This window comes from Mauremys mutica, unplaced genomic scaffold (assembly GCF_020497125.1).
Source record: "Mauremys mutica isolate MM-2020 ecotype Southern unplaced genomic scaffold, ASM2049712v1 Super-Scaffold_100274, whole genome shotgun sequence".
NCBI classification, from domain to species: Eukaryota; Metazoa; Chordata; order Testudines; family Geoemydidae; genus Mauremys; species Mauremys mutica.
In genome coordinates, this window is record NW_025423301.1 from 86,680 (window position 1) to 101,555 (window position 14,876).

At 41.3% G+C, this 14,876-nt stretch overlaps 1 protein-coding gene across 1 annotated transcript; it reads right to left on the minus strand.

Annotated features, from left to right (window-relative positions):
* Nucleotides 1-821: 821 nt before the first annotated feature.
* LOC123360578 (kinesin-like protein KIF20B) lies at nucleotides 822-11,048 on the minus strand. The gene is made up of 9 exons (XM_045001227.1): nucleotides 11,000-11,048; nucleotides 10,296-10,480; nucleotides 7,423-7,627; nucleotides 5,666-5,777; nucleotides 5,025-5,096; nucleotides 4,787-4,933; nucleotides 2,913-3,069; nucleotides 1,672-1,941; nucleotides 822-833 (listed from the first exon to the last, which is right to left on the minus strand). The coding sequence occupies exons 1-9, from the start codon at nucleotides 11,046-11,048 to the stop codon at nucleotides 822-824; spliced, it is 1,209 nt and encodes a 402-aa protein (XP_044857162.1).
* Nucleotides 11,049-14,876: the final 3,828 nt, after the last annotated feature.

Consider the following 14,876-nt stretch of genomic DNA (forward strand, 5'->3'; position numbering starts at 1 on the left):
CTAACCAAGGTGTGAAGGTCTTGACAGGCATAGCACTTCCTTCTCTTGTCAGAGAAAGCAGCATCAGCAGCTTGCTCACCTGCTATGGGCTAGATCTATGGAACTTGCTATACCACTCCTCCTTTGTTCAACATGGCTCTGAAGGGAGTGCCCTTCAACAGCTGTTATTTCTCAATCCCCTGGTGGGGGCTGGGCTACCTGCACCTCCATGTTTTGCTTCCCATTTTACTATCAGATAGAGACTAGGTAGCTCTAATCCATCTCCACATGTTAATTGGGGAAGCCTTTAGCTTCTTACTTGAGGGAAGGAGAGAAAAGCCTCTAGGCTGCCTCATTGCCTCCTTTCCTTGATTCTTGTTTGGGTCAACATATTACTAATCAACATATTCCCATCTGCAATCCCCACTGAGGTGATGCTACACCTGTTATTTGAGCCCCCCTAGCTTCTGGGGAGGCACCTACATGATACTTTACAGTCAGAGTCCAAGCAGGCTACGGGAGCAGGGAGATTTCAAAGCTGCAGACACTGAACAGCTATGTAGATATATGCCATACAGGAGTTGAATGCCTACTTAATGCAGTGTCCGGCAGCAAAGATGTTTATGAGAAACACTAGATCCCAAAATGAATTTCAGTTTTACCATTATCAGCTTTACATACTATATATGGATTTTTACATTTCTATACACTGACCTAATGAAACACCTTGCACAGAAGTGGGTACAGCATCCACATACTGTATGACAGAATAGATCATAGACCACATTGACACTTCAGTTTTCAAAAGAGCTTAGGCAGGAAAAAGCTAAGGTTTAACGAGGTTAAGAGCAAGCCTGGCAGAAAAACAGCAGTTAAACATGCCAGTTGTAGGTAAAGTCCACGCTAACAAATATCTTGACTACATCAGAATTAGCAAATGTATTTGCAGACATAGCAAAGGGGAAGCAAGACATCTAAAAAGCAGTTTTTATTTTAAGAATTTAGAGGCAACACACAAGAAAATAAAAACAAACAGTTACTTTCATTTAGCATTTAATTTTGCTGACTTTCTTCTCCTCAGATGATAAAGTTTACGAATTGCGAATTTTTGCTTTTGTTCTGACATTGGAATCAGATTTTTTCGGAAGGCTCCCTGTTCGGCTGTGGTAGAAATGGTATCTTTCGTTGTAGGTGGCTCTTCCTCTTGGGTAGGCTTACTTTCAAAACAGCGTTTTCTTCCTACATCCAACCCATGCTTCACACTTTCACTAGACTGAGTGCCTTCTATTGTCCCATCGCTGTTCTCCTTTGGCATTTGTCTTTTAATGGTAGTTACAGTGTTGGCCTATGTTTAAATAAAATTAGTTACCACCTGCCATTAAACTGATGAGCATGCTGAAGCATGGAAAAAAGTTTGCTTCCAGAGATCTTGCATGCATAGAATATAGGCATAAAGGATTTTTTAATATTACTGAAGTCCACAGCTTGCCCATGCTGTAAAATACAGTATACTGAGAAGAGGTCTATTTACACTGACTTTCAGTAACGGGTGCAACCAAACTTAAAAAGCCATTTTTACTCAGTTTTCCACAACAGGCAGCATGCTTCAGTCCCCCACAAATACATTATACTAAGGATACCACCTACCCATCAAAAGTTATATTGTATTGACTGAGCATTCCAGGTACATACCAGATAATCTTCTTTTCCAATAATTACTTTATTTTCCTCCTCCTCCTCCGGCATTTCTTTTGCCGTATCATGCTCCTCATGTGTCTCATTGTTATCCACAGTTAAATCATCTTCTATCACATCTTCCAGGCTCCTGTCCCAAAGTACAGTGGCTCTTTTTCTTGCTACCTGGATTTTAGTGTCCACATTATTTATGAGAGAGACTTCTCTTGCAGACTTCTGGACAAATGGCTGATCTTGGGGAGCATTAGAAGCGTCTAGAACACAAATCTGTTGAGGGAAAGAGGTTGTCAATTGTTTGTTAGACACTGGTTAAGAGAATACTAAGCACTTATGGAGGTAGCCTGCAGCCATGGATATCAGTTAGCTTGCAGCTAGGGGCTGTACTTCATTTTGTTGGCAATGCGCACTTGCAGTTACCACACCTGAAATTTTCTGCCACACTACAAAACAGGAATAATTTTGAATTGCAGAGAAGAGCAGGAATCATGCAGAAACTGCACTGTTTTGAGACCCAGGGTTCTCCTGGAATGAAGCACTGGAGACTGGCTAGAGGGACAAAACCACCTCAGGAGTGGGGTTGCTAATTCCTTTGGCATAGAAGAACTGCTGCTATGTTATTTTGGCAAGAACAGTGGGAGACTCTCTCAGGAGCCAAAGGCAGCTTGTCCCTTTTGCAGAGTCAGACTGCAGTTAGTGCTGGAGAGTAAGTAACTCCCCCCAGAGATTGGAGGAACTGAAGGGGGAGGAAAAAACCTGATGTACTTCTCACCCTGTTCTCTTATTGATTATAAGTTATTTGATCTCAGCAGGCATGTGGTGAGATGTTTGCATTCAAAATATGAATGTTTAAAATGTCTGTATCAGGTCAGAAATAGGACAAGCCACGTGTGTGGAAGTTGGAATTTCTAGGGATTATGGTTCTCTAGCTGGCAGAGCCCAAGAGAGCATTATAATCACAACAGCTTTTTGTAAAGACTCATTTTTTTATATGTTTCCTTCCCAAAACTATGAAGAATTTCAACCAGAAAAGATTCTAGAACATTAAATTTGATCACGAGGAGACAAATTTAGAGACAAAATTCAAAAAAAAAAATCACTGAAGTATAATATGCAAGGAATTTTAGAGACTTGCTTTAAGTGCAAGTATAAATTGTATAGATATGGAACTACTAAATTAGCTCCATAATGTTACTTTGAAGATTTAAAAAAATAAAGCTACAAAGTTATAGTGCACTTACTTTTTGGGCAATTGCAGAGAACTTTAGCACATTGAGGGTTTCATCATATGCACACTGGCTGATGTTTACTATCATATATACCTTCCCTTTTCCACTGAAAAAGCCTTGAAGGAAGTGAGTTAGTTTACTTTCCCGAAATGGTATATGCAGCTGCAGCCTAAAAATACCAAAGTTAGATACATTCCAGTTCAGTAGGAAAAAAAGCCTCAGTCATAACATTTCAATCTGCAATTCCTGGATTCTTTAACCCTATAAAAACAGAGCACGTTAGGTCTTAGAAATGTAAGCATTAAAAATATGTTAGAATGATAGTAAGCTATCACACTTCTAAAGATTCTACCTCATACAGGTATTTTAGTACCTCTCACATTACTGTAAAATTGGAGAAAGATACTTGGTTTCCTGCATGTACTTGACAGCACTTTGTATTTAGCCAGTTTCACTATTTCTCTTGCGTAGTCTGGTTGTGTGGATCTCCCATACAGTAATGGGGGTGAGCATGCAGAGAAAGAAGAGTTGTTGAATCACAAGAGTGCAGGATTTTTAATTGATGGTGTCTCCCTAATTTAATGTCACCCTGTGCAGAGCCAACACGAGGCCTATGCACCACTTACTCCCTAATATGAGGGCGTATGAGGAACTTAAGTGGTACGTGGGCTTTATGCTAGCCCTTTAGAGGAAGACAAATGGATTGAGGTAAAGCTATTGCGACATGGTATGGTGTCCAGAGATATCGATTAATTATAGCCACAGTTGTCCAAGGGCAGCTACTCTCTGCACTGTCCTAAGGTTGAAGATTCCTTTCCATACTTAAGTATCAGAGGGGTAGCTGTGTTAGTCTGGATCTATAAAAGCAGCAAAGAATCCAGTGGCACCTTATAGACTAACATCTTGCATCCGAAGAAGTGGGTATTCACCCACGAAAGCTCATGCTGCAAAACGTCTGTTAGTCTATAAAGTGCCACAGGATTCTTTGCTGCCTTTCCATACTTAGAATTTGACCTACTGTTAGATGCAGTCCTTCCCCCCAATCCACCTTCTCTGCTGAGAACCTCTGGTGCTTCACCAGCCTGGCCTGTACCTTAATGCTGGTCCTGACTTCCAATAACCAAGCACCAGCAGACAAGTGTACAGATCAGGAAGAGCGCAGGAGTTTCTTGCCACAAAGCTTGGTTTACAAATAAAGCAGTCACTAGTCATGGAAGACTAAGCAAATTTTTTTCAAATTCCTACAAATTTTGAATAATCAGAATGAATAGCAAAATGTCTGAAAAGTGTATTAACTGCTACATTTTCAAAAAACTACTCCTTAGTGTGTTTAATCAGACTTCCCAGAAATTTTGCACATTTGGGCTGAAGAGGGGAAAATTTATCAAACTGCTTTTTCTACCGTAACTACAGTCAGGGGCGGCTCTACAAATTTGGCCGCCCCAAGCAGTCATGCCCGGGAGGCGCCCCCGAGCCGCGGGAGCAGCGGACCTTCCGCGGGCATGACTGCGGAGGGTCCGCTGGTCGCGCGGCTCGGCTGGACCTCCCGCAGCTGCGGGCGGTTCGCTGGTCTGGCGGCTCTGGTTGAGCTGCCGCAGTCATGCCTGCGGGAGGTCCACTGGAGCCGCCGCCGGCCGAGCGTCCCCTCCGCAGTCATGCCTGCAGCAGGTCCGCTGCTCCCGGGGCTCCGGTGGACCTCCCGCAGGCATGACTGCGGCAGGTCCGCCGGCCCAGCCTGCCGCCCCCCCGGGAAAGGGCCGCCCCAGGCGGGTGCTTGCCCCGCTGGGCTCTGGAGCCGGCCCTGACTACAGTTAACCTTTGTGCTACATGTTGTAGAAAAATAAATTTTTGTGGCTTTATAGAACAGCTAAAGGTATAGCACCTACTTTGACCATTGACTGTTCTTGAGTGCATTGATGCATTTGCCTAGAATCAGTAGAGAGGTGTTAATATTTCCACTCTCTTTCAATCTATCACCTTCATTGCGCGTCTTGGTACATCTCGCTGAGCCAGCAAGATCACAGAGTGCCAATCTGAAAATACAGAGTAATAGTTATTTTGCTTTTCAGGCATTTTGAAGTCAGCAAAATTAGTGTTAGCTTTGAAATAAACACAGTCACTTACTCACTGACTCGTGTTACATTAGGTGCTTCGGAATCTTCAATCTTTAACATTTTAACAGTGAATATGCTGTGACTAAAAGATAGATACAAATTAAAAAAAAAAAAACACTGGTCTAATTTCAACACGACTTAAAATCAAAACATTTTAGTCTCTATAATGCCTGTGTGGGGAGCATTTCATGATTGAAGATAAGGTAAATTTTCATGTTACAGCATAACACCCTGAGTGTGTGTATGAGCATATACACTTGAGACCTAAATGCAGTCTTTTTTTAATTGCTTAAACAGGCAAAGTAGCAGACTACCCCATACCCAACATTCTATTTATTATTAGAAGCCCGAGGACTTTTCAAACCCCAAATGAGACTGGAATATAAAGGCAAACAAACTTAACAGCTAAATGCCTTACCTTCAAGGAAGGCATTTCAGCAAAAGGTATTCAATTCTTATGTAGGTCAATCTTATTGCAAGATTTGAGCAAAAATTGCAGTTTTTGTTCACCATTAAAGTAGGTCAAATCCGGAAGCTAAAAGGTCTGGACTCTTCCATCAACACAAGCTCCACAGAGATTTAAAAATTGGTCAGTGTGGTTTGTGTGTTCTACTACCCTATATTGAACAATATCAATAACAGTTCTCTCACCTTCTACTGGAGTAAGTATTCAGTTTTGTGCAAGCAATACTCTGGTGCTTCAATCCGAGCTTCAGAAGTTTAAAAGCTTCTTTTGAACCAGAAACCTGAATCCACTGCAGATCTTGAAAGGAAATACCAAGATTTCATATTTCATGGGCCACGCATTATTTAATACGTATATCTTGATTAGCACTAGAATAATACTTTCATTTAGACTGTGTTTCTGCTTTAGCATGCCCTCTTGTGAAAATGGCAATCACACTTGACAACTCTCTGCAATCAATTGAATCAATCTTACTGAAAAGAGTCATGGATCAGAATTTTGAGTCTACAAAATAATGAAACCCATATTGATAAACGCAACAATGCTTGTACCTGAAATCACAAGAGAACTTCAAGCAATATTAAGATTGTAACTTCTGTTAACTAAAAACATGGAAAAAATACAATAAAATTACCCAGCGATAGCTCTCAAAGTAATACTGGACTGTGACAAAAATCGAAAGTTAGATCAAATTTTGGTTTTTTTGCCTTGTATTCTTGAGTTGATGTTGTCCTCAGTGTAATGGTATGTACTAAGACATGGCTGTAAGACTTTCTTTCTGATCCTGTATAAAATGTATGTTTAGAATCTCTGTAGATAGGAAGTAGCTAAGTGGCATGTACACCAGTTTAAACTAATTTTTTAGGGTAGGTCTACACTGCAATTAGGCACCTGCAGCTTGCACAGGCCAGCTGACTTGGGCTTGGAGGGCTTGGGCTAAGAGACTGTTTAACTGCAGCATAGATGTTTGGACAGACCCTCCTACCTCGCAGGGACCTAGAGCCCAGGTCCCAGACCGAGCCCAAAACATCTACACTGCAGTTAAACAGCCCCTTAGCCTGAGTCAGTTGACATGGACTATCCATGGGTTTTTAACTGCAGAATAGATGTACTGTTAGGGGCTGAAGCTATACTTTGCATAGGGGGTGAAAAAAAAAGCTAACACCACCATCATGTCCAACACCCACAAATAAACCCTTATTGGGCCTTCTAAACTGGACCTGGTTAGGTCTATTTGCCTGCATGAGGTGTCACACACACAAAAAAAACTTATGCTGGGGTGGAAGCAGGCAAGTCAGCCCTTGTAGAATTTCCATGAATAATTCAACCTAGTTGTGATCAGTGTAGCTTGAGAGATTTGAAGACATAGGCTTCCCTCAAGAAGGGAGCTATTATAATTGTGCGGCTGAGCTTTCACCAGACAGAGAGATATTACATGGTATGAGACTCTTCCTATACTTATCAAAAAGCAGAACTCTCTCTGGAATTCTTTTGTTCAAAACAAAAAACAAAAAAACAAAAACAAACAAACAAAAAAAAAGAGATACTATGTAAAACCAAACTGCTTTCTTCAGTTTTGTTTCTAACATTCATGGTATTAGGAAAAAATATAGACTTGGGAAAAAGAATTTTCTACAGAGAAAATTAGGATACAGGACCCTAGGAAGTGCACTCTGGAAATTAGGGGAACATTGTGGAAGACCTCCTAATAAAGTGCATGCACATATGTACACATACACAAGCACTTTACATTTGGGGGGAGTGAAAACTTGGAAACATTGCCATTTTCAGAATGGATTACTCACGCTTGATACACAAGGTAAAGACATTCCTTATCCTACTACAAAGTTAATACACATTCTTCAATGCTGGCACTAGGATGAATACACCTGAAATTCAAACAAGTTATCATAACCAGCATAATAAGTGGTATGTCAGTTACCTTTTACATAAGAGCAGCCTTTGATGTCTTGAGCAAGACGTAGCACCCTTCTTTTCTTGTCATTTGACACTGGGAGTAGTAAGTCATAAATGCACTCATTGTAAATCTCACAAAAGGAAACCCAAACAGAAAATTTCATGTAGCTTGCCATGCTCGTGTTAGGCTGTTCAGGTTCTTTTAGGAGTTCTTCCAAGTCTGCCAAAACATTTATTCAGTTACAAAAATGCCCTGCTCAAATGAAGCCTTTAAAGCAATATGATAATTAACTTTTAGCTCAAGTTATATCTCAGCACAGAATTGACTAATTAGATATTACAAAATATGAACTTGGATTCAGATCAGACTACTTTACAACAGTAAGAAGCTATTGTGATCAATAAGCAAATAACATTTTTTGGTCAACTGTGAATCTCTACCTACCTACACTACATTTATCATGACAATCACTGAAGCTCACCTGCTCTTATTCAGTGGCAATAATTGGTTTAATACCAAGTTTTAAACAAGTTTTATTATATACTTGAACTCTCTCAAAGACTAACATCTTCAGAACATACTTGTTAATTCAACACTACTTTTAAATCTTCCCTTTTAAAAAAAACATTGAGAATATTATTTGATATATCTATGGGGCTTATTTTGGATTTCCCCCCCTGATAGAATAAATTTAATTATAACTAAGTGCTCATAAGAGTTGCTATGATGACAGCACTAGAAATACCACCATTACCAGCAGGACAAGTTCCCCCCTACCACAGCCACATCCTACTCTGCAGTCTGCCTTAATTCAGACCTAGATGAGTACTGCAGTCTTCCTACTAACTTTATCTTTGACCTCGCTGACAAGTCTAACAATTGGAGCAGTTTGTGTCATGAGACCCATCCACAAGAAACTATATACAGACCAATTTGTTTCACACAGCCCATCTGCTGTCAAATGACAAACACTTTCAACTACCAGAAACCTGAGCTCAAAGTGAATCACTGATCTAGAGAATGGCCCTCAGCCTCTTAAATAAAAGAAGGGGGCGGGGGAATTAAATGGTTTTAATATAGAACATACCTTCAGATGATTCTAAAGTTTTGCTGTGATTGTTTATGCTGTTTTGAGAGTCTATCTATAAAACAAGGACAAAAGAAGGAACAAAGATTGATTTTAAAATATTTTGTCCTTATTATGTCATGGTCAATAAAATAATATTAGGTATTCAAAACCATCAATTTTGTATCATAGTACTACTGCTCCACTAAAGGCCAATCAATTTTAGCAATGATATGCCATTAAAAGTTGACTGGCCACATGAAATTTCCAGTGGCTGTTAATGTCACAAGACTAGAGAACAGCATCTCCAAATTTCTAAGGAGCGGCATGTCAAACTAACAAGCTTGGAACAGCAACAAAAAACTAGAATGCTCACTTGAAGAGCTTAGCTAAATGATTGTATCACAACATATCCTGTTAAGAGACCACGCTAAAGTCTGTTTCAAGCTGAAATTTAAAAAATTAGATTCCAAAGACTATGGGGTACCATTTTTTGCTAAATTTATACTTGTAAATCAAAGGAAGAGGAATTCCTACTGCTAATACTTAAGTTTATATATACTTCCAATATCCAGTTTTGTAATGGTAACACATATTGTATGGCTGCAAGTAGCAGAAACTGAATTCATCTGCCAAGAACTATAAATGCAAGTACAGTGTACCTTCAAAAGAAAACATGGATTAAAAGTGAGGTTCTTTATATGCCCATGATAAGCTGAGATCCCATCAACTGATTCATGCAACAGCCACAAAAGCCAAGTGGTTATATTACTAAAACTTCAAAGAGGATTTTTAACTTTACACACACACACACACACACACACACACACGCAAAATCCTGGCCACACTGACATAAACGGCAGTTTTTCCGCTGACTTCAGTGGGGCCACGATTGCAACCACCAAGCATGGGTTACATGCCATCTCTCCCCAGTCTATTCTATTTTCTCTCCTTCACCAACCTGTCTGGTACTTTCCTCTACTCTAACTGCTCCCCCACAGATTCAAAAACGTAAGCAAAAACATACATGTACTTTTCTGACGTCTTTAAAATTTGTTAGGTGCTGACTGAAATATAAGAATCCATATGTTGGAACTTTCTTTTAACTTAAGATTTTTGCCTGTAATCTCCTAATCAATGTTTTAGTTTAAAACATCTTTGATTATTTTCTGTGCTCTCTTTATACAAGTTTGTAATCACATTTAAGAGATTTTACTGGAAAGCTTTGCTTTTAACTCAGGTTAAAGATCACACAATAAATGTGCTCCATCTCACCAAAAAGTACCACCACTAAAATATCCAGAGGACAGCCTGGCATTTTCAATCTGCCTTTATAAAGAAAGGGCAACCCTCTCCAGGTAGTCCCAACTTCCCATCTCCTGTTCATTTTTATTTGTGATGTTCCATGCACTTTAGAATTTTGTTTCTATATCATGATAGATGCCATTTACATTTCAAGTCACTCAGTTATTTGATGTTTATGTTAACAGAAGACTAGGCCACTCTGGAACGTCAGCATTCCAGATAACTTTTTTCTTACCACAACCCAGGAATACAGTGCTGCTTCACTATACTCCAGGGCAGAACAGCAGCAACGGTAGGAATAATTAGGTGAAGCTCCATCAGAAAACCCATTTCAATCCACTCCTTATACTAAATCCCATCTTCCTTTTCATTTCTACAAGTTTCCATATCCAAACATTTAGCCACATCCATGTTTGACTGCTGCCTCACCTTATTGTCGTGAAAAGAAGATCAACCTTACAAACTCAGTAAGTGTGTATACACATATGCTCTGTGCACGCGCGACATACAAAAAGTTCTGCCTTACCTCTTTCATTAGACGAAGTATTGAATTTTTAACAGCAATTTCTTCTCTCACTTGTTCTTTAGTCAGCCTTATATAATCTTTACATCGAAGGGGTTTGAAATCCATATCTGGATACAGTTTGCCATGAATGCTTTTAAACAACATATCCATAGTTCTTGGCAGAATACCAATGTCAGCTTCTGTCCCTGTAATCAAAATACAAGAGCTATATCAAGGCACTGTATGCTTGGAAAGCAAGACATTGGTGAAAAAGTTAGAACTCATCTTTCCCTTCAGGCAGTAAAAAGGAAGTAAGGGTCACTCCCCCCTCACATGCCATCATAGTTACAAGGCAAGCTGCACCTTAAATACCTTTGTAGTCCCTCAAGTGCACCCTTCAGGCAACAGGCTTCACTTCTCTCAAGCATAGACACCCACAGTTCAATCTGGGTTGGACTGACTATCTGGGTTGCTGCCCCCCTTGTTTCCAACTGTGTTAACCCAACAGGTCCAATTGTATTTGGCACCTGCAAGAAATTTCTGTCCAGTAGACTCTGACCAGTGACTGATTAAAGCAACTCAAAACAGCTTCATGGATGTTTATCCATCCAAAGAGAAATGGGTTAAGACAACAAAAGCTGTTACACATCTGGTCTTACCTACACTTTATCCTTTCCTTGCAAGTTTATGAAGGTTCCACTTACCCTGGATTCTCTCCCTCCTACCTGAAACCCCATCCTTTGCCTCAGGCAGAGACAGACTGCCCTCCTGCATTCTCTGCCTCTGTCTCTCACTAGCAGCATCTAAGCTCCAACTGCAGCTGGCAACTCCCCTCCCTCAGAATTAACTGTTTATGGTCCTTTTGATCTCTAGGCTCTGGCACTGATAATACAACTGTGTAATTTTTTGTTGGTGCCTGAAAGGAATCTCTTCCCACTTGGTTGCCCACCCATTATTCCTTAGTAATTGTTTACCCTGAGAGATCTTCTATTTTTTGTTCTTGCTTGCTCTTCCTAACCATGCCTTTTAATTCACTGTTTAGTCAGACAGAATCAAGCAGGTAAACCAAATTATATATCAATACAGATATTTCCCTTGTTCTCCCCATATGCCCTTTGGCATGAGCATTCAGTGATTAGAGGGGGTGGTCATGTAAGCCAATTAGCAGACGTAGACCAAAAGTGAGAAATTATATTGATAATACTTGAAGGGGGAAAATAAGACCATGGCATTAACTATCAAACTCAGAAGAACAGCTCAGGTCACAGTACCTTTTATTTTCTTACTTGACCAAGGAGGGAGGTTTACCCACTACAACCTCTCTCCAAGTACACTTGGTAAGTGTAACATGTAAAAGATGGAGTGTCCTGCATCCAGACAGGAAGATACATAACTTAAACAAGTGATCTCATTTATCTCTCTGGCGGCAATTTGCCTAAGTCTCAAAACCGTAACACTGTGTGACAGTGTGATTAACAGAGAGTCTTTGCTCAGGAGAGTGACTAGAGCAGAAGGCAAGAATACATGTGTGCGGGCAAAGCAATCTGGAAGACATTTTACTCCACTTACCTGCACTATGGTTTCACACCCCTTCTCTTTCACAAGCACCTTGCATTCATGACCAGTAACTAAAAGGCACTTTGTAGTGTGTAAAAGTAGAATGAATTATATTGTAAAAATAAGAATGGATTAAAGAAATGTTGTATGTACCTTTAAGCAGAAATAAGAAATGTTGAAATACAGGTGCCAGGAAAAGAAACATTAGGCATAAACAATGGTGCTAATGGCAAAACATTAACAGAAGATGGGTAATAGTTAGTAAGGAAATAAGATATGCATGCCTAGCCCAGGTAAACTTATCTGATTCTTAAAGACTAACAAATTTATTGAAGCATGAGCTTTCGTGAGCTACAGCTCACTTCTTCGGATGCATAGAATGGAACACACAGACAGGAGATATTTATACATACAGAGAACATGAAATGGTGGAAGTATGCATACCAACAGGAAGAGTCTAATCAATTGAGATGAGCTATCGTCAGCAGGAGGAAAAAAACTGTTTGAAGTGATAATTAAGATGGCCCATAGAAGGTGTGAGGAGAACTTAACATAGGGAAATAGATTCAATTAATGTAATGACCCAACCATTAATGTAATGTGTGAGAGTGAATGTGTGTGAGAGTGAGTGTCTGTGTGTGAGAGTGTGTGTGTGTGCGTTTGAGAGTGTGTGTGTGTGCCTTTGAGAGTGTGTGTGTGAGTGTGTGTGTGTGTTTGTGAGAGTGTGTGTGAATGTGTGTGTGAGAGTGAGAGAGTGTGAGAGACTGTGTGTCTGTGTGTGAGTGTGTGTGAGAGTGTGGGAGACTGTGTGAGTGTGTCTGTGTGTGTCTGTGTGAGTGAGAGAGTGTGTGTGAGAGAGTGTGTGTGTGCGCGACTGTGTGTATGAGAGTGTGTGTGAGTGTGTGTGAGAGACTGTGTGAGTGTGTGTGAGTGTGAGATTGTGTGTGAGTGTGTGTGTGTGTGTGAGATTGTGTGTGTGTGCGTGTTTGTGAGAGTGAGTGTGAGAGAGACTGTGTGTGTGTGCGTTTGAGTGTGTGTGTGTTTGTGAGAGTGTGTGTGTGAGACTGTGTGTCAGTGAGAGTGAGAGAGTGTGAGTGTGTGTGTGAATGTGTGTGTGAGAGTGAGAGAGTGTGAGTGTGTGTGTGAGTATGTTAGAGTGAAACTGTGTGTGAGTGTGTGTGTGTTTGTGAGTGTGAGTTTGTGTGAGTGTGTGAGAGAGTGCGAGAGTGTTTTTTGTGAGAGTGTGTGTGAGAGAGTGTGCGTGTGTGAGAGGGAGTGTGCGTGTGTGTGAGAGTGAATGTGTGTGAGTGAGAGTGTATGAGTGGGTGTGTGAGAGAGAGTGTGTGAGTGTGATTGTGTGTGTGTGTGTGTGTGTGTCTGTGTGTGATAGTGTGTGTGAGTGTGTGAGATTGTGTGTGTGTGTGTTTGAGAGTGTGTGAGAGTGAGTGAGTGTGTGTGTGAGTGTGAGAATGTGTCAGAGTGAATGTGTGTGTAAGAGTGTGTGTGTGCGTGAGAGTGTGTGTGCGTGAGAGTGTGAGAGTGAGTGTCTGTGTGTGTGAGAGAGTGTGTGTGTGTGAGAGTGTGAGTGTGTGTGTGAGAGTGTGAGAGATTGTGTGTGTGCGTTTGAGAGTGTGTGTGTGTTTGTGAGAGTGTGTGTGTGTGTGTGAGTGTGAGACTGTGTGTGAATGTGTGTGTGAGAGTGAGAGAGTGTGTGTGAGTGTGTGCGTATGAGTGTGAGAGACTGTGTGTCTGTGTGTGAGTGAGTGTGTGAGTGTGTGTGTGAGTATGTGTGTGTGAATGTGTGTGTGAATGTGTGAGTGTGCGTGTGTTAAAGTGTGAGAGACTGTGTGAGTGTGTGAGTGTGAGAGTGAGTGTGTGAGAGTGTGTGTGTGTGTGAGAGAGAGAGTGTGAGAGTGTGTGTGTGTGAGTGGGTGAGTGTGAGAATGTGAGAGTGTGTGAGTGTGTGTGAGAGTGTGAGTGTGAGTGAGAGTGTGTAAGAGTGTGAGTGAGTGTGTGTAAGAGTGTGAGTGTGAATATCTGTGTCTGTGTACGTGAGAGTGTGTGTGTGAGAGTGTGAGTGTGTGTGTGAGAGTGTGTGTGAGAGTGAGTGTGTGAATGTGTGTGTGAGAGTGAGAGTGTGTGTGTGAGTGTGTGTGAGTGAGAGTGTGTGAGTGTGTGTGAGAGTGTGAGACTGTGTGTCTGTGTGTGAGTGAGTGTGAGAGTGTGAGTGTGTGTGTCTGTGTGTGTGTGTGATAGTGTGTGTGATATTGTGTGTGTGTTTGAGAGTGTGTGAGAGTGAGTGAGTGAGTTTGTGGGTGAGTGTGAGAATGTGAGAGTGAATGTGTGTGTGAGAGTGTGCGTGAGAGTGTGTGTGCGTGAGAGTGTGAGAGTGAGTGTCTGTGTGTGTGTGAGAGTGTGAGAGTGTTTGTGAGAGTGTGTGTGTGGGTGAGTGTGAGAGAGTGTGTGTTTGAGAGTGTGTGAGAGTGAGTGAGTGTGTGTGTGAGTGTGAGAATGTGTCAGAGTGAATATGTGTTTAAGAGTGTGTGTGTGCGTGAGAGTGTGAGAGTGTGTGTGCGTGAGAGTGTGAGAGTGAGTGTGCTTGAGAGTGTGAGAGTGAGTGTGTGTGTGTGTGAGAGAGTGTGAGTGTGTGTGTGAGAGTGTGAGAGATTGTGTGTGTGTGCATTTGAGAGTGTGTGTGTGTTTGTGAGTGTGTGTGTGTGAGTGTGAGACTGTGTGTGAATGTGCGTGTGAGAGTGAGAGAGTGTGTGTGAGTGTGTGTGTGTGAGTGTGAGAGACTGTGTGTCTGTGTGTGAGTGAGTGTGTGAGTGTGTGTGTGTGAAAGTGTGGGAGACTGTGTGAGAGACTGTGTGAGTGTGTGTGTCTGTGAGTGTGTGAGAGTGAGTGAGTGTGTGTCTGTGTGAGACTGTGTGTGTGAGAGTGAGTGTGTGAATGTGTGAGAGTGTGTGTGTGAGTGTGTGAGAGAGTGTGTGAGTGTGTGTGTGTGTGTGAGAGACTGTGTGAGTGTGTGTGAGTGAGTGTGTGAGA

Bases quoted from the DNA above. Each gene is read 5' to 3' on its own strand.
- LOC123360578 (XM_045001227.1), bottom strand. From the start codon at position 11,048: ATGCAGGAGGGCAGTCTGTCTCTGCCTGAGGCAAAGGATGGGGTTTCA. The intron at 4,934-5,024 runs GTAAGTGACTGT...CTGTATTTTCAG, and splicing joins AATGTAACACGAGTCAGTGA to ATTGGCACTCTGTGATCTTG. The intron at 1,942-2,912 runs GTAAGTGCACTA...TTCCCTCAACAG, and splicing joins TCTCTGCAATTGCCCAAAAA to ATTTGTGTTCTAGACGCTTC.